At 40.0% G+C, this 18,895-nt stretch overlaps 1 protein-coding gene across 9 annotated transcripts in view; it reads right to left on the reverse strand.

The window, feature by feature from the left end:
- The window catches only part of MEIS2 (Meis homeobox 2), a 208,580-nt gene that overhangs the window by 5,255 nt on the left and 184,430 nt on the right, over nt 1-18,895 (reverse strand). For all 9 annotated transcript variants that reach the window (XM_059181115.1, XM_059181113.1, XM_059181116.1 and 6 more), the window contains one exon: nt 287-345. In XM_059181115.1, the coding sequence (XP_059037098.1) occupies nt 287-345 (59 nt within the window). The remainder of the gene's footprint in view (nt 1-286; nt 346-18,895) is intronic.

Here is an 18,895-nt window from a genome sequence, read left to right on the forward strand (position 1 = left end):
TCACAGTCAAACAAACTGCTTGTGGCACTAATACTCGTGCCCAATTACCAATTCAGAAGGAAAATAAAAAGCAGTTTCAGGAGAGTCAGGGTGGGAAATCTCCAATTAGCACCAATTAGTGAAGTTGCTTCCTAGAATGGAATTCTGGGGACATTAAAAAAAAAAAAAAATTCTCCCAGGATGCCTGATGGAAGCATTTATTGAGCAGGTGATGAAACTCCTAGAGTCTAACTTGATGGGGATTTGTGCCTATGAGACATGAATGGAGATACTAGTTGGAACTTGCCTGCTCGATTTGACTGGTCAATCATGGGCTGTACTATTCTTCTTCTGGCATTAATAAACCTGAAACAGAACAGAGAAGCCCAGTCATCCAAGGCGGTTTCGGTGCCCCGTGAGCACTTTCTCGCACAAACGCTGAGGAGAATACAACACAGTCAAACATCTCCTGAAAATTCTCTTTTCGAGCCCGAGGCAATTTTCCCTTTTCAGGGTTCAAAAAGAGTTGACTGGATCATCTCCATCCCCTCAACCCACTCGAGGTTGACTTGGCGACCAAGGCTCAGGGAAGGGGTTGGGGTTGGTGGGGGGCCGGGGGGGGGGGGAGAAAACTTTTCCCTGAGAAAACATCTATTAATTTGTCGTCCTGCTTGTGCTTCTTGAACAAGCTGGAATCTGGTTAAAGTTCACAGGCTGGAGGATTTGTTTCCCCCTTTCCCTCAACTCCCCATCATAGGGAGACCTAGCTTCCCCTTGCAGCTGGTCATAAATGGAGACCAGGCTCTGGCACTGTGCTTTCACAAGGTATTGTTAGGTCAGCAAAGCCATCAATTAGGCTGTCTGAAGTTTTATCACCAACACAGCAGTAATAAGTGCTGGCCAGAAAGACTTCTGCTCTTCGGCAACTCCCGCAGTTTAAGCCTGTAAAGTTAGGGGTCATTTAGAGGTCAGTGCCAGCTGGGGGCGGCCTCTCCAGTCTAAGCTGGGACACCCAGGGCAGGGATAAGGTAACTGCCAACCATAAACCCAGCCACCTTTCAACCCACTAGAAAGACAGAGCCTCAGGTACACATGGTTGATATTAGAGCCTAAGAAACGTTTTCAAATCAGGTGGCGGCTGAATCACAGGAATGTAAGGGAGCAGCAGTTATTTCGTCTAGAAGCCTGGATCTAATTTTGTGGGAAATCCAAAAATAAGTGCCTACTTCATGTTACTTTAATGTTTAATAATGCCCATCAAATATTCATGTACAAACAGAGTAAGATGATAAGAAATCTCCTTTATTTCTCCAAATTTAATAAAAACAAAACCATTTTCTACCATTGGCGAGTTACCCTTGTCCCCGTGCATTTAATGATGCTCAGTGCCTGCACCCTTGAGCTGATGAACACGATTCACTGGCTGTGCGTTTGGTGGTGGTGGGGGGGAGCGGCACAGAGGGTGGGCGGGATGCCTAGAAGATAGCTAGCAGTCCCTTAAAAATATACCCACTTACAACATCTCCCAGTATTTCCAGTTTCAAATCTTAAGTGCAGGGGGGACTTAATGATTAATGAGCCCGCATGGGGCCACAGGCAGGAACTGAAAACCCATTCTTTGAAATTAGCCAGAAAAATTCTAGTGTGTGTTGGCAGCTCCGCGTTCCTAAGGAGTTGAAGCCCCTTCCTAGGAGGACGGCAGCCCACACTTGTTCAGGCCTCCTGTGAGCACTCTAGTGGGAATACAATTAAGCCCAAGACTAATAGCGGCAAGAGAAACCAAAGGAGTCTTTTGCATATGGTGTTTGTTTGCAAAACAATGAACTTCTTTATTACTTAAGCAAGTATAGCTCAGTTGTCAAAAAAACGCTACACCCCCTCAGGTCTGGTGGGGAGGCTGGGAAGGGGAGAGAAGGGTGGGGGGTCAGTGACGGGCAGTGAGAGGTGAAAACAAAAGGAGAGTTGAAATTGCACGTTTATCCCCACCTGGCACTTCAGTGTTAGCGAGGAATATCTAGCAGATCACAAAGGGTTCCAGAAGCATCTCTTAAATCAGAAAAGGAACGTAATTATCTCCTCTTTCCCCACTGTTTTTACTGGGACCAAGGAGGACTGAGCCATGCTTTTCACCCCACCCCCCACCCCCCCAAGGAACTCTCTTTATCAGCTCAGGATAAGACCAACTGAGATGCTCAGGAGCACCCTGGAGAAACCTCCTCTCTCCTCCTTGAAGTTTCTAATGGAGGACACACATGGCAGAGGCTTCACCTCTTTTTATGTGCTACTAATCCTGGTTTTGTTTCTTCCTATGGGCCAACTCTTTAGGTAAAACGAATTGCTATTTTTTCCCTTTTTAATTTCACCCTTTTACTCTTTTATTATTTACATCTGGAGGTTGTTCCCTTATTTATGTCTTTCTCTCCAGTTCCCCCAAACACTCCCTTCCTCACAGAGCTGCAAGGCATCATGGTTCTTAGTTCTCAGCAGGAGAACTCCACACTGTCTTCAAACAAATAATTACGGGGAAGGTTAGAGGTTCACTCAAAGGTCATTTCTTTGGATACTCGTCAGAATGTTTACATTAGTAAAAACGGGGTCCGCTCAAAAGGTTGTTCAATGGGGGACACACAACAATGCAGAACATTAAAAAAGCATTCTGTGTGCTCGCAGGTCTTTATAGAAGCACTGAACTTGGAAATGCCACTCCAGTATTACATTTTCAACTAGTTACCATGGCATGGACAGGATGTTCACTAGCAGTTATGGCGAGGGCCTTTCTGTGCCCAGTTCCACTAAACAAATATGCATAGATGCCTCTGAAGGTTTTCAGCTAGATCCTTTTCAAAGGGTCCTGGAGATTCTGCTCTTTTCACTTGGGTTCCATTTAGCTTCTCTGAATTTTTGTTCTCAAACAATGTTTTTGATCCATAGTGCTATATCTTGCCAGATTCATAATTCTACCACATTCTTTCAAATCGCACAGAATTTTAAAAACATATGGGCCCCAATTTTTCAGAAATCTCTTAACTTACAACTCCTGCCAATTGTCAACTCCCCTGATCTTGGGATATCTTTTATAAACACCGCGGATGTTGTTATAAGAATGAACCATTAATGAGTTGACTGTAAGAACAATTTCACACCAAAAAAATGAGATTAACCACACAGTACTAATGATCCACAGGCCTCTCTTGGAAAACATATCAGTGTACATAAGATGAAGCCATTTAATTATAGATTTTAAAAAAAAATCAAACTAGGAATAACTTTTATTTCCTTAGTACTACTAAGATAAAATTTCCAAATGCAGTCTTTCCCCAAATTACATGACATGAAATTGTTTCCACTTCCTCTGATCTATATTTTAAAATGACCTTATTCAGTGCTCAAGCAGTAAACAGAATATCAAGTTTTGATCCTACTTAAAATTTGAAGACTCTAAGTTGAAAATCAACTGATCCTCTATCTTTCAAGGTCCAAGCTCCATTCATATGGAAAAATGCAACTCACTGGTTCAAAGACAAAAGACTTGTCTTTAAAAGACTCAAAAGGTTTTCTGGATATTAAATGGGTCTTACAAAATAACATTTTGATGAGTTAAGTGTAAATGAATCAGACACATATGGATTAAGTTATCCTTGAATTTCACACGGGTTTAAAAAATAAGGGGAAAAGAGGGTCTTGGCAAAAACATTTTGGACTTTGCCAAACCCAAAACATTTGAAAAATTGCTGAAGACATCCAACTAACCAAAATGCAGCAAGCTGCACCCAACTTTAATGAAAACCCCCACAAGTTATTTCCAATTCAAAGACTGTTAGGTTTTTCATCTGTATCTGATATTAAAAAATTTTCTAAGTTTTAATGTCATCCCAGAATGATTTTGAAGTTGAGGATATATAATATGCTTTTTTATTGGTATAAACAATTTAACATGAAATTACAAAGTCTTTTAGAAAATTAAATAGCTTTTAAAAACATTCTGAGATTTGTAAAACTTGTGCATAAAACGTGCCATATATGATAAATGCCATAAATAAAATGTGCTAGTAAGCCTAGTGCCTTATCCAGATTTCACTTAGCAAAAATTTTCATTATCCTCATTGTGACTTTTTTTAAGGGCTACAGATAATTCCATTAGTGACTCCTTAGGGAATGATACCCTAAAGTGCTCTAGTTCCATTGATTTGTATTGAACACAAAGTTACTATCCACGCTCACACGAAGACTCTGGAGAGTATCTATTGAGACTATCTACTTTCTCACTAAATTTTACGAAAATAGAAAATGCATTAGTATGTGTGATTCTTAAAAACTATATACTGACTGTTAGCTTAAAAATAACTCAATTATAGAAATAAATTCAATGACTTTCCAAGAATCATGAGGCCTTTCTGAGTCAACTTAGAGATGAAAAAAAAAAAAAAAAAAAGGAATTTATTAAAAAGAATAACCCCAAGGGAATAAAACATCATGGAAATCTCATCCTGCTGTCTTGCTGGAGAGAGCGCTTCTAGAGACCTCCCCGGCCCCAACCCCACCTCGGCCCCCCAACAGAAGAGCCAAACTTTTCAGCTTTGCCTATTTTTCTGCCACTGAAATTTGACCATCGCGGTTTTCCTCTGAAAGGTTTTTCACTCCAAAGCATATTTGAGATTGACAGAAGTAGGCTTAGGTGTCGTTCCTGCTTGTTGGTTGATTTCTTCTCTTTTCTTTACGCCCCTCCCCCACATCTTTTTAAATGACTGATAAATCCCTTCTTTCTGGTTCACTAACTTCATGCCACACCTGGTAACCAACTTCTTTAGGCAGCATTCCTTTTGTTAGAAAGTGCAGGCCTCTGTGGAGTCACCTGGAAGGACGCCAGCCCTGAACACTTTGAGGAAGAACCAGGAATCCCTGCATGGAAACTTTTCCGTGAATGGGTCTGGTCCAGGGAGGGGGCTGAGCTGTTGAAGAGGGATCGGGTTAACTTGGAAGAGGTGTTAGAGGCAGCTTGGTGACTGGGGACCTGTTGAAAAATGAACAAGTTCTGCTTCTCCACTCTCCGCGGCCGTGGGACTCCTCAGTGAGGATGCCTATTCACGAAGCTTGCTACCGGTTGGCCTTTGAAGTAAGGAAGCCTCAAGCCTGACAAATCAGTTAGCAACTGTTTTTCTTAGTTCACACACATGGAAAGCAAGGTTTTTTTCCTATGTGCTGTGGTTATGGCTAAGAGGGGGGTTTTCTCAGTAAGATACACAAAAATGGTTCAATTGGTGAGCTAAGCAAGTTTAATGTCTTTGAACATGTACTCAGGCGCATGAATGACTGGGCCATGGTGCAAACCTAAGTTTTTCACTGATGGCCAGACAAGGGGTCTTTTCTCTCAGACAACTGTGAGCAACGTAAGGTAAATGAATGAGATTCATGGGCTGCTCATAAACACGTTCCCAGTACCTAATTTCCCTGAGCTACAGATTAAATTATCATTTGAGAGATACTAGACTTATCTATAACTTCAAAAACACATGAACGAATTACTCATAAACTTACAATATGAACACATGATACTAATCTGGAATCACAAACATTTTGTGGCTTTATGAATACGCCCCGAGTAGTGGAATGTTCATGCCGAACACATGAAAGGCTCTGGACGAAATTATAAAGTAGCTAATACTTTAATGACCTTCTACTACATTTTTTCAATATTCTTTTATCTAATTCTTCCCTAGAGTTACAAGGGCTTACAGGGGTTCTTTACTAAAATACCCTACTTTGGGCAAACCCTCTGCCATTATTTTTCCATATTGCAGACTTCTCCATAGAGCAAAGTGGTGGGGAGCATGGGCTCATATTCTCTGCCCTTTAATTGCTGTGTGACCTTGGGCAAGTCTACTTACACTTCCAGGTCTCAGTTTGTTTCCTGTCTATAATAGGGCAGTGGTTGAGCCCAGATTTTTTTTTTCCCTCTCCTTTCCTTTCCTTTTCCTTTTCCTTTCTTCTTTTCCTTCCTTCCTTTCTTTTCTTTCTTTCTTCCTAGATTGTTTTGAGGATTAAGGGACATGTTATATGTAAAATCCATGGCATAGTTCCTGACACATAGTAAGAGCTCACTAAACGTTAGCTTACGCTCAAAATGCACCTATCTCAAGTCCCTTCCTAAAGAGCTCTGTTCTTTCATAGTAACAGTTAAGACTAGGTGGGTGACTATTAAGCCAATCCATGCTGGTTTGAACAGAGGGTGATAATGTGCCTTACACTTTTCAGGAGCATGTGTCCCTGTGGTAGATCAGGGATCACAGCTAATTTAAATGTATAATGCCATAGGAAGGGTGGATTTTAGATACTGGAGCAGACATCTGCTGGGGCACAGGGTAGTGGGACAAACTATTTTGGTATCACACTCTCTAAAATGGTTCTCTACACCCCTGCAGGTCCAAGTGTGTTCCATCCACCCGTCACCTGAACATCACCTTGACTTTGTTAGAACTGTAGAAATCTAGTAGTCCCCCACCCTGGCACTACTGAATCTGAATCCATATTCTTAAAGAGCTCCAGGTGATCTCTGCACATTTAAGTTTAGAGGTCCTGCTCTAGATCACATACCACATAAATGATTGAGCACTCTTCTGGAGAAGAGAAACCTGAAAAAGTTCATTCTAATCATGAAACTTAGACATGAAAGTGCATGCATTATTCTCTTAAGTTACCTCAGACCTAAATAGTTGTTTGTTGCTCAAGGCAAGAGATTAAAAAATTTATACTAATTTAATTCATTTTTACCCCATCTGTACTTCCTAAAGAAAAAGTTTGGCTAATGTTTTTGTGAAACTGTTCTCTCAGGGACGGATAGGAAGAAGATGGTAGAGTTTTCTTCCCTTCTCCAGTTTTTTTAAAATGTGTATTTCTTTAGTGTTTGAGTTCTCTTTTCTTTTCCTACTTTTTTTTTTTTTTTTTTTTTTCAGAGAGAGTGAACACATGCAGGTTTGGCATGGGAGGGAGAGGGGGAGAGAGAAGAATCTTAAGCAGGCTCCACACCCAGCAGGGAGACCCACTCAGTCGGATGCTTAACTGACTAGACCACCCAGGTCCCCCTGCTGTTTAAGTTTCAATAATAAGTATAATTATTTTTATAATTAAAAAATTATAAAGGTGGACTGGAGAATTTGGTGTCTTATGTGATTAAAGGTACTACGGCCAACAGTAGAGACTTTTTAGTAAAAGAATTTGGGAAATTTTAAGACAGGAAATTATCTTTTATTTCCTTTGTAACACCAAGTGACAATAAACACTCTTCCATAAGTATAATCAGACCTGATGGCATGTAACAAAACATCCCAGCAGGTTATGATTTTGAAGGACTGTTACTCTTGCAGAATTGCCATCAGATTATTCATATGTGGCTATTTATCATGTACTATAAAAGTGATCCTTCAAAAGCTACTTGATAGCAAGGGAGGGGAAAACACGTACGCTTCCTCAGCTAACTCATATCTAGGATCTGTCCTCTTAAAGATAAAATACTAAGTCAATAGACACAAGTTGTAGTATATTACCTTGTCCTGTACATGATTTATGGCAGACGGAAATCAACAAGAAACTGAATTACTTTGGAAATTTTACTACTGACATTAAAATTCCAGATCTGCATAGCCACACACCTTATGAGACTTCTGAAAACAACTTTTTGCAGACACAGAACATCGACAACTTCATTCAGTTCTATTGGCGTAAAAAGCAGGAGTCATCGCTTTCAAATTACTGATTACCCATTACCTGTTCTTCTGCTTAAACACTAAAGCCTGACTGGGCTTTGAAAAATCAACCAGTCATTTGATACCAGTTACATATATTTAAGCCAATTCTCATTATGTTCCTAGCCATTTACTAATTCACCCTAAGAGGAGAAGATCCCAACAAATCTGGGATCTTTCAGCCTTCACGATCACCTTTGATTGAAGTATTAATTCTTTATCCTACTTCTCAATGGAAACTACCAAAGCATGAACTTGCCAAAAATGTACCAAGCTGTTTAGCAATTATGTATTAGATATGTTTGAGGAGATCAAGGTGCACTCATATACCCTCTGCTGTGGCTATCTCTCTGATTAGCTTGTCATCTGCTCGGAAGAAGATGTAGCCTGATTCTCCCATATAGTCTAGCAGGCCAGCTGTTAGCTGCCTGTCAAGCCCTCAAGTGGACAAGTAGTCCAGGAGCAAAAATGTCACTCCTTTGATCTGGCAAGGAGCAGCTGCTGATTTATAGAGTAGGACTTTGTTCTTCCGTTCTATTTTACTTTCTTTCCTAAGGCAGAACCACAAAATCCAGGAGAAAAAAAAAAAAAAAAAGTGCCGTTCCCAGCAACATCAACAAGCTCTGACAACTGCAACAGGGTTTTTCTTGGCCCTAACAAAGCTCTCAGGCATCTCCTTTGACGCTCACCTTTCCCCCTCCCCTCCCCACCCCACCGCCATTTTTTGCAATGCGGTAGTTATTGTTTAATTCAGCTTCTGTAAATGGAATGGACTGTGGCCAGCAAGCCTGGGGCATAAACACACCTGTATGAAAGAAGCCTTATTGTAGCAACCATCTACAAGCAAGCTCACATGAACCACGCGTTCCTGAGTTCAGAAAGAACGCTCCATTTTTCCTGACAGCAAATTTTACCCTAAGTGAGTTTCTATTTTTGGTGCCACCAACCTGTGATGACCACATTTGAACTGTTTCCTCTCCAACAGCACTGTACTCTTTAAATCAAAGGGAAAAAAGGATTACTTTTTTTTTTTTTTTACATCTGTGAGCAAATATATCCATCAAAAATGTTTACCCCCTGTCAATAATATCAGTCATTAAAAGCTGAATTAAACATCCAGAAAGCTTTTAGCAAATGCAGTATCAAAGATTCCATAATGTTGATTTCATTGTGACTGATTTATACTGACACAGACTTCCTGAGTAACATATAAGGGAAGAAAATCAACATAAGCCATATGCGTTGTCTTGCTAAGAATTAAGCTGGTTTCATACATTTTCTGAATGGATAAATCTGTCAGGTCAGAGAAGCCCTGTCAACCAAGTGGAACATGAAACACTGTGGCCTTGAGATAAACTGTGAGAAGTCATCAGCCATATGTATGTGCGTGTGCCCATATATATGCGTGCACATACACACATACATGTGGCGATAAACTACGCCAGAGATGAACACCTGGCTAGCTAGGCTTTCTGTGCTACTCTGGAGGAAAGGCTGATAAAGATACATATATACAATTATATTTATATTTATATATATACATATATATGTGTGTGTATATGTATACATGTACATATACATATGTATATATATACACATATACATATATATACACATACATACATATACACATACTCTTTTATATATAAGAGTATATATAAAATTTTATATATATAAAGAATATATGTATATATATATATATCAAAGAGTTATGAAGCTAGAATATTTATCCACATAGGTCACACAGGTCAGAGACAGGAATGTTGTGGGTGGGAATGCTGAAAACAAAGGAGGAAAGAATAGTTGCTAAAAAAAATCCTTGCTTCTGCTCCAGTCATTTTGCACTCGAGTGTTTGCTCTCTTCTCCCCCTCTCTCACTTTACAGGGGGAATAGAGATTTTTCTCAGCCTCATTTCTTACTTTGTTCTATGTTGCCCTTTGGTCAGTCAAAAATTATTAAGCACCCACCTCCTCAACGTTGATAGAATTGCACTGGTAGGTGCTTTCTCTCTCTCTGTGTGTGTGTGTGTGTGTGTGTCCCAGTGAGAGACTGGGTTCCAAAGGGAGAACAAGAGCAGGTAGGAAGAGAAAGCAAGGTGCAGAGTAGCAAGGATCATGTAAAGCCCGTTTCCAGCCTTTTCCCATCCTATAAAAATTGGAATGAATTTTCTTTAAGGTCCATAGCAATCTGTGCATATGTCACATAAAAATCTTCCACATTCTATACTTCACAAAACACTAGTTTAATGACAAAATACAACCAGGCTGTATGTAAGGAGAAATTATAGGTAATACATAAATAGTCATGTGACCCCCTCTCTATTTTTAAAATTTTGAGAATGCAGTTCATGCTTTTAAAGATTTTGACTCTTTGCCCCCACAGAAAGAAACTGAAAAGCACAATTTGACAATACGTAAAAATTACAAATCAATACAGTCCCCACTGAGTAAGTCAGTGCAAGAGGGTCAGTTTTCAAAGTCAGATGGAAGTTAATCACTGAATACATGGAGGAGGAAACGCTGAACCGGATTAAAAGAACAGAGAATACTGGAGAGGAAGCAAGTAAAGAAATGGCATGCACTAAATACTAAGGCAGAGGAGGGCCCATTTTGTGCAAGGAGATTGAACTCACACTGGCTCTTGGTTTTGGAAAAGTTAACAGGGGTTAATAGACAAGCTGGTGGAAACTCTTTGTCCCCCATCGCCCCCCAATTTTTTTGAGACATAATTGACCTGTATCACTGTGTAAGTGTCAGGCATAATGTGTTGGTTCAATAACCATATGTATCACAGAAGGATGACCACCGAAGCTAACACCTCCTCCATCGTGTCATATAGTTACCATTTCTATTTTGTGGTGAGGACATTTAGGATCGACTCCCTCAGTGACATTCAAGTACACAGTAGTACCGTATTGTTGACTACAGCCACCACACTGTGCATCAGATCCCCAGAACTTACTCATCTTCCAACCGGAAGTCCCACCCTTTGACCAACACCTGACATTTCCCTCACACTAGTGGATGTTCTCAAGTGACCAGCTGAATCCCTGATAATCCTGAATAGGGGAATGATTACACAAAATAGGGTGCTTGAGGAGCTAAGCTGATGAGAAGGTAGAAGCTGAGAATGTAGAAGGGTCTAATCCAAGCAAGAGAGGGAGATGAAATGAATGCAGGTTAAGGTGGTAGAGATGAAAGGGAAGCTTTTTATTAAAAGCATAAACCCTAGAATCTGTTTTTGGTCTGGTATGGTGTACAGCTGATAAAACTTGGAAATTCAGAAGGAAGGCCTATTTGTTGTAGTGAGGAGAGGCAAACTCGGCTTCCTAAATGTTACCTTTGAGTGGACAGGGGGACTCCCAGGCTGAGGACCCAGGTAGGCCAGTCAGTCAAAGGACAAAAGAAGAGGGAAGGGTTGGAAAGAAAACTTTACTTCAAAATTCTCTCATCTTTTCAAAACTCCAAAACTATAAGAGTATTCCAGAGCTGTGTCAACAAGTCTAATAAACTGCCTGGCTGCCTCTAAAAATTACTTCCTTTTCATAGATCTTCCGGATTTTACAAAGGCCATCTAAAAATGGCCGGCCAAGTCAACTGTCAGTAAAAACCTCTGTGGCTGGGGCCTTCTTTCTATGAGGTCCGGTCTGCTTTATGTTCTTTATTCCTGGGATAACCTGTGAGATCAGATATAGAAGCTAATGGTAATAATACACTGACCACCCCATGAACACAAGTCATGTTCCACTCCACATTTAACAAGGGTAACTTTAAGTGATAGAATTTATGAGAGTTTTAAAAACTGGACATAAGAACATACATATAGGACACTGTATGTGTTTAAGCAACAGCATAAGACAATCAAGGGTAGGTTTCCTCTAGGTAGTGACAACTAATTTAGAAGAGAATTGATAGGACAAAGTGTTACATTTAAAGGGACTCCATTAAGTGTGATGGCTTCCAAATTGTGTCCTCGTCTCAAACCATATTTTTCTTTTTAAATGGCCTTTTAAGGTGAAAAATACAGCACTTCACCCAAAATGGTGTGGAAACAAATGGTTCTCAAGTTTCTATTCTTCATCTCAGGCCAAAGCACCCCAACGCCAGCAATCTAAAGCCACTTGGCGTTTGGAGGGAAGGTGTTATGCATGTGAATGTGCCCGTGGCTCTTTTATTTGTCTGTGGGGCTCTTTTTTCTAAAGCAGCAGGGGAAACTTCAGAAGACCAGCTTGTCTAGCCAGGAGTGTTAGGATGGGCCAAGCTCTTATCCTTCTTTCAATTCTCCTGCTGGTTTAAAAGAAAGGATGTGGCAGAAGACACATGCAGAAGGTGGCAACATTCTTAGGGCCCTTTATCCATACCACTGCTTTCTTTAAATTGTAGCTTGGTCTCTTGTTTGAGAGGCTGAGATTTTAGCACTTTTAAAGGGAACCATAAGTGAGAAATCTCCTAGGTGTTAAGCTTTGGAGTGGCTTCAACCCAAAATACAAAAAAAAAAAAAAAAAAAGAGATTAAAACACAGAAAGTCAAGTAATATTAAGAGAGATCCAACAAACAAAATATCATAAATATGCATGTATGTTTCTGTCTTTCTGTTTAAACCAAATGCTATTTAACCAGTTTATGTCGGCATCTAGTGCAGGTGCCAAAGGAATATAAAAAAAAAAAACAACAAAACCTGAAAAATTTTGAAGTCTTTTAAAATAAGCTATAATTCTAACAGCTATGTATTTAATAATGCTTAAAATTAAAACATATCCTATTGTGTTGAGAAGCAAAAAAAAAAAAAAAAAAAAAAACCTATTTATGAATGTAGGACTTAACACCCTCATGTTTCTGATGTTTGAACGTCAAAGACCAAATTCCAAATAAAATTTCCTAACTGCTTTTCTTAATAACCAATTAAATATCTTTTACTTTGACTTGATGGCCAGGTAGCACTCTCTATCTTCTCCAGAGATGTTACATGCAGGCTTTCCAATGTGACGGTATTATTACCCACAAAATTTTTAGCATCATCCCGTAATCATAAAAGACATAAAATATATCTTTATAAACCACAAGAGACTTAGCAAACCAGCAGTTATGCCACATCTGCTTTAGTCCTTAAATATTTTAGGTTTAGAGGGTTAGTTAGTGGATTCCCCACCCTGAATTGCAGAGAAATAAAGACGTCAACCTTTGATTCTGACATTCCACACAAAGCTACAATCTCCAATAGACAAAGACACAAACACATTGTATTGCAATTAGAAAGAATTTTAGAGCATATTCATGTTTCACACCTATCAGAATTTTCCCTAAAGTGGGTTAACTATTAGAAATAAAAATGAGGGCATTTGAATTATCTCTATTTCACAATAAAGTAACATCACTACCTATCTGAAAATAATTTTATTTAGAAATTGATGTGAGGGTCACAGATTCTGACTTTAGAGTCAGGTAATGTACAAATAAACAAAAAGGCAATTAATAAGTATAAAGTGGACTCTTGATCTTGGAGTCATGAATTTGAGCCCCATGCTGAGTGTAGAGATTACTCAAAATAAATAAACTTTAAATGTCCGATTTTTTTTTAAAAAAGATTTTATTTATTTATTTGACAGATATCACAAGTAGACAGAGAGGCAGGCAGAGAGAGAGAAGAGGGGGAAGCAGGCTTCCTACTGAGTAGAGAGCCCGATGCGGGGCTCGATTCCCGGACCCTGAGATCATGACCTGTGCTGAAGGCAGAGGCTTAACCCACTGAGCCACCCAGGTGCCCCAAAATACAAAAACTTTAAAAAAATAAGTATAGGGGGCTCCTGGGTGGCTCAGTCGGTTAAATGTCTGCCTTTGGCTCAGATCATAATCCCAGGATGCTGGGATCGAGCCCCACATCAGGCTCCCTGCTCAGGGGATAGCCTGCTTCTCCCTCTCCCTCTGCTGTTCCCCCTGCTGTGCTCTCTCTGTGTCAAATAAATAAGATCTTTATGAAAAAAATAAGAAGTAAGTATAAAGTCAATACGCCAACTAACCAGGAACACACTATCCCTTCTGTCTGGGCTGGCCCTTCTCCCATGCCCAACTGGTCAACACACACTCCAAAATTCTCTTCAGGGAGCATCTCTTTGCAGTTAACTTCCCAGATTCCACAGTCTGAGTAGGAAGCACTTCCTCAGTCAGTACACCTATCTAATACGTCCATCACAGCATTTATTCAATATCATGACCACAAGTTACTTGTCCATCTTCTACCAGATAGCTTTAGAGAGCAGGGACCACATCTCAATTCTATTATTATTGAGTTTGTGTCAAGAATTGGGTACATGCTCAATAAAATGTTTGGTGAACAAATAACTGAGTGTATGAAAATAGGGCTCCTCCACCTTGGAAATAGCACAGAATTGAGAATATAATAGCTTGTCAGAATTTTCTTACCCTCATTTTTCAAGTGGCATAGCTGAATCCCTGAGGAACTAGGATGAGGGAGAATTCCAGTTTCCTGGCTCTGGTCTGGTTATTGTTGCATTCAGAAACAACTAAAGACATAGACTAGAGGGGCGCCTGGGTGGCTCAGTGGCTTAAAGCCTCTGCCTTTGGCTCAGGTCATGATCCCAGAGTCCTGGGATCAAGCCCCGCATCGGGCTCTCTGCTCGGTGGGGAGTCTGCCTGCCTCTCTGCCTACTTGTGATCTCTGTCTGTCAAATAAATAAATAAATAAAATCTTTAAAAAAGAAAAAAAAAAAGACATAGACTAGAGGCATTTAGTTTAAAGGTGGGAATCCTTCTGGCATTAGAGATGCCAATCATACCTTCTATGGAGGGTATAGGGAGAGAAGGATTTGAATTGGCAGAAAGTGAGCATCAGACTCTTCTAGGCTGGGGAAGAGATGATGTAGTTATATTGGAGCTTGGTAAGTCTGGTTGACCCGAGAAGAGAGAATGAACCAAGAGTAATGGGAACTGAAGTCAATGAGCTTTTATGGTGCGTGTTTGTGTTGGGACGGGAACAGTGAGTAGGAAATGAAGGAGAAAGACTTGTGAGATTCAGAAAGTAAAGGAGAATAGAAAACTTTCTTAAAATAGATTCCTTTTCATTATATTTTTCTAAGAGAGTTTTCCCCAAATTGTGCTCTGTGGGATATTAGCATCAGGAAGTGTTTCTCCAGAATAGGGGTGGTAAGTAGGGCAAATAAATGTAAGAAACAATACTAAGGGGAACAAAATGAATGTGTGGTGTTGCTGCTTTGGTTATGTATGCCACAGACTTTCATAGGCTTAATTAAGCATCTTAAAAATCTCTAAGAAGGAATGATGGTACAAATCAATTTCTAATTTTATTAAGATTTTAGGGGTGCTAGGTTCCCAAGAATTTTTTTTAAAAATGAAGAAAGATTCCAGTTTTTAACCAAAATTGTATTTTGAAACAATTCCTCAACAACTTATCAAACAATCCATTGAATAGGATTTGCCAATTACCCTATTAAAGGACTTCCATGGTCATATTTTCCCAAGTCAGACTCTAGAGACAGAAACCATTTCTTGGGTTCTTGTTTTGTATCTTAACTGTTCACAATTCCACTTCCAAAATTACAAAACCTGACTACTCCATAGAACTTTGACGCCCAGAATGTTGAATTAAACGGGGGTTGGAAATGAGGCTGGAAAATGTACTTTGGAACTTTTCTATCTCAAAGATGATTTAATCATTAGATGATGATTTTAGGCTGCACTGTTTTCTCTGACCTTTCTCGTTTCCTATTTTCCTATTTTTCTCAATGACCTATTACAAAACCAACAGCTATTATTTAGTATTTGGCCATACATGGCTAACATTTCTGCTTCAGAATGATTCTTAGACACCAAAGACAACGCTCAAGTGTAAGATCATTTTCCTTTCAGCAATACTGTCTGCATCTTTCATTAATCAGAAAAGGGACTGGGCTGTGGCCACCTGACGTTAGCGTGCCAACTACAAGTGTGGGAGATTTATGTGTATGAAGGGTGGGCGATGGGGAGGAGAGAAAGCAAGAGGAGGTGGTGGGGGGGCGGGATGTTAAGGGGAAGAAAGGAGAAGGAGACAGGAAAAGAGGAAGTGCTGCTTTGGATAAAATCCATGGACAGACGTCCAAGGCGCCTCCCTCCCCTCCCCCCACCGATGCTATGCTCTTGTTTACAGAGCCTTACGAGTACGAGTACGAAATCAGCTTTTACTTAGAACTGTGTTAAACACCACCTGCCTGCCCTCGGAACCTTGCTGTCCTGGGATGAGGTCAGCCCGACGAAGGGCTCCAGTTCTTTAAGCAATCCTGTCATTCAGGCTAACAGCAGTGATTCACTCACAGGAGGCAAAAATGACTCAATTGTTGGGCTTTATTGACTCCAGGGAACACAGCTACTCTATCATTACCATGGAGTGCAAACACCCTGAGCTCTGTTTTGGTCCACTTAAAATTACTATTTGCTGTGAAGGATTGGCAAAGCAATTCTTAAAATGATGGGGGTGAAAGTCAGGCAAGCGCCATTATGGGCTTTTCCTTCCGTTTAAGCAGAAGGAGGCAGTGGAGGACTTGTTCGGAGCCTGACCCACTTATTTAACCTTTTGTTCACTTTGCTGTATTAACATATATTAACTGGCGCTGTAAGCCCTGGGGGGGATAACAGCCTCATGACCAAATTACGCTTCCATTTTCATGGGTAACCTCTCCTTGGGTGGAAATTAAACCCCGATATAAATACATTTTAGGTCCATACAGAATTGAGGAGGAATGCCAAAAACCAGAGGCTGAACTGCAGTCCTACAGACTCTGGCAACGATGGAGGGGTCGGGCAAATTATACACCGGAGGAACTATTTGAAAAACCAAATAAATTTAATTAAATAAGTTACGAAATTATTTTCCCCATCTCTTATCTACTCCCCTTGGTTAATATCCATGACATACTGATGTTGCATAATTGCGCTTATAGAATACTGCCTCTCTGAGCCATAATGAGCTGCCTTTGCACAAAGGCAGCAAAAGTGGTTTCCCTACAGAGTTATCTTCTCAATTATTTATACTTGCAACACTTTCACATAATGGCAGTTTTAAAATCAAACAAACAAAGCAAACTGTACAATAAAGGAAGGAGACAAGAAGGTGCAGGGACCTTTTCCTTTCTTTTCTGAACACCAGAAGGGACAGGCAAGCCACAGAAAGTCAACGGAATTTGGTCCCTCAAAGTCTCAGGGGCCTGGCGACCACACAACATCAAAGCCTCCGAGATTACCACCTTGGTGAGGGATTAAGCAAACTCTGCATACCTGCCTTGCTTTTAATCCGTCATATCCAAATATATAAAGGAATGCAAACTTCATTTTTTTTTTTCCTTTTACAACTTTGTCTTTGAAAATTCCTAACAAGAAGACTTGACCCCCCCCCCCCACCTCTACTCCTGGGGGGGAGAAAAAAGGTGCTAAAGTGTCAAAATGATGTCAGTGTAAACAGAAAATGGCCCCCAGGGTGCAGAGAGCCTTGCTAGTTTTTATGATGTTTGTTTCCCCTGTCCACACCTCAAAAACCCCTACACAGAAGGGAAAAAGCTACTTGGTGGTTTATGTTACACAGGGATATACAAAATAAGGCAAAAGGTGTGTTTTCACATGAAGGTAAAATTTAATGTTGTCTAATATTTAATTCTGGAACCTCTTTGAGATGAACTGTCTATCTCAAGCTCTGACTGACTTTGTTCCTCACGCCTAGCTCAACAGCCTGGTCAGAGTAGGTGCTCAGTAAAAATGCTAGCTAGGTTATTTTTCCAAGTTAATCCATTAGATGTGATTGAGAAGTTTCTATTTTAAGAAATTAAAAGTGAAGTTTTGACCAGCATAAAACCTATATTTCCTTTAAGACTCTCCATTAAACAAGCACAGGTTTCAGTGTTCAGGAGGTGGTTGCCATCCTGAAGAGTTATTCTTTATCAAATAATGGCCACTCACGCATCTGTGACTAAAAATATTCATTAACAACGCCGGTGAAACGCAGCTTTAATATCACCTATTAACTCTTTCCAAATAACAAAATGTTAAAGCAACTATTTCCTTAAAGTCCTGCAGGGAAAGATGATAAAGACAAAGCAAAAGCATAATAATTTTAAAAACCTCAATACTTATCTCTTGCCATATGCTTGGACGCACATACACTGAACACATGCACACACACAGACTCATTTTCCATTAAGGATACCCTGTGATTTTAAACTCTCTTGACTTGACATTCAGTTTAAAAAATAAAAATAAAAAAATTTTAAAAAGCAAGGAATCCTTAAGGAGATTTTTTTTTTCTTTGCAAGCACACAGGAAGGGTCGGAAGGAAAAAAACAACAACTACACCATATTAAAAGGAAATCAGACCATGACCCATAACCCACCTGATGACAGACTATGGGTCAGACCGTCAGAGTTGGGACTGAGTTGGGATCCACCATATTGTTTTGCTTCATCCCAGGAATCAAGTGAACTGGATATTGCACTGTGGCCGCTGGCTACTTCTTAATGCTCTTCTTAGCCCTGGAAAGCTAGAGTGGAGCTGTATTTTGTTTGTTACTTCCTTTCTTCTAGCTATTCTCACCTCCAAGGCTAAAGCGCTTGGCGGTGTGGTGGGAGCTGAGGGATTGTGACCCAATTCTATTTATCGGTCTTAAACTATACCCCACTAAAAACATTAAAATAAAAAAATAAAACTATACCCAAGTACTTGGCCTCCCTGCAGTACTAGCCACCTTTAATCTTGAGAATTATCTTTCCATGTGTGTACATGTGTGATAAAAGATAAAGGGTGATACCAGGAAAATGCAGATGATGATGATGGTAAGAAAACTCTTGTGCCAGATTAAAAACACATCTTTGCTGTAGGCAAATAGAAGCCTGAGTGAACTTTGATGTACTGCAAATATGTCCTACGATGGGCATAACATACTTTTCAAAGACACTGATGCAATGACTAGTGCACAATTAATCCTTATGTGAGAGTTTAGTTAAATGTTGAGGTCTCAAAGAGAGTTGGGTGGTTTTTGTACTTTGGAATATGGGCAAGTTCTGAAGGGAAAACTCAAGATTCTGTGAATGGGCTTCAGTTCATTTGAAAAGCACTCTTCTGGCAGTCAAAACCGACTTAAATGTCAGTAGATTATGGGTAGAAGTGAGTTGGTTTGGAG

This window comes from Mustela lutreola, chromosome 7 (assembly GCF_030435805.1).
Source record: "Mustela lutreola isolate mMusLut2 chromosome 7, mMusLut2.pri, whole genome shotgun sequence".
Classification (NCBI taxonomy): domain Eukaryota; kingdom Metazoa; phylum Chordata; class Mammalia; order Carnivora; family Mustelidae; genus Mustela; species Mustela lutreola.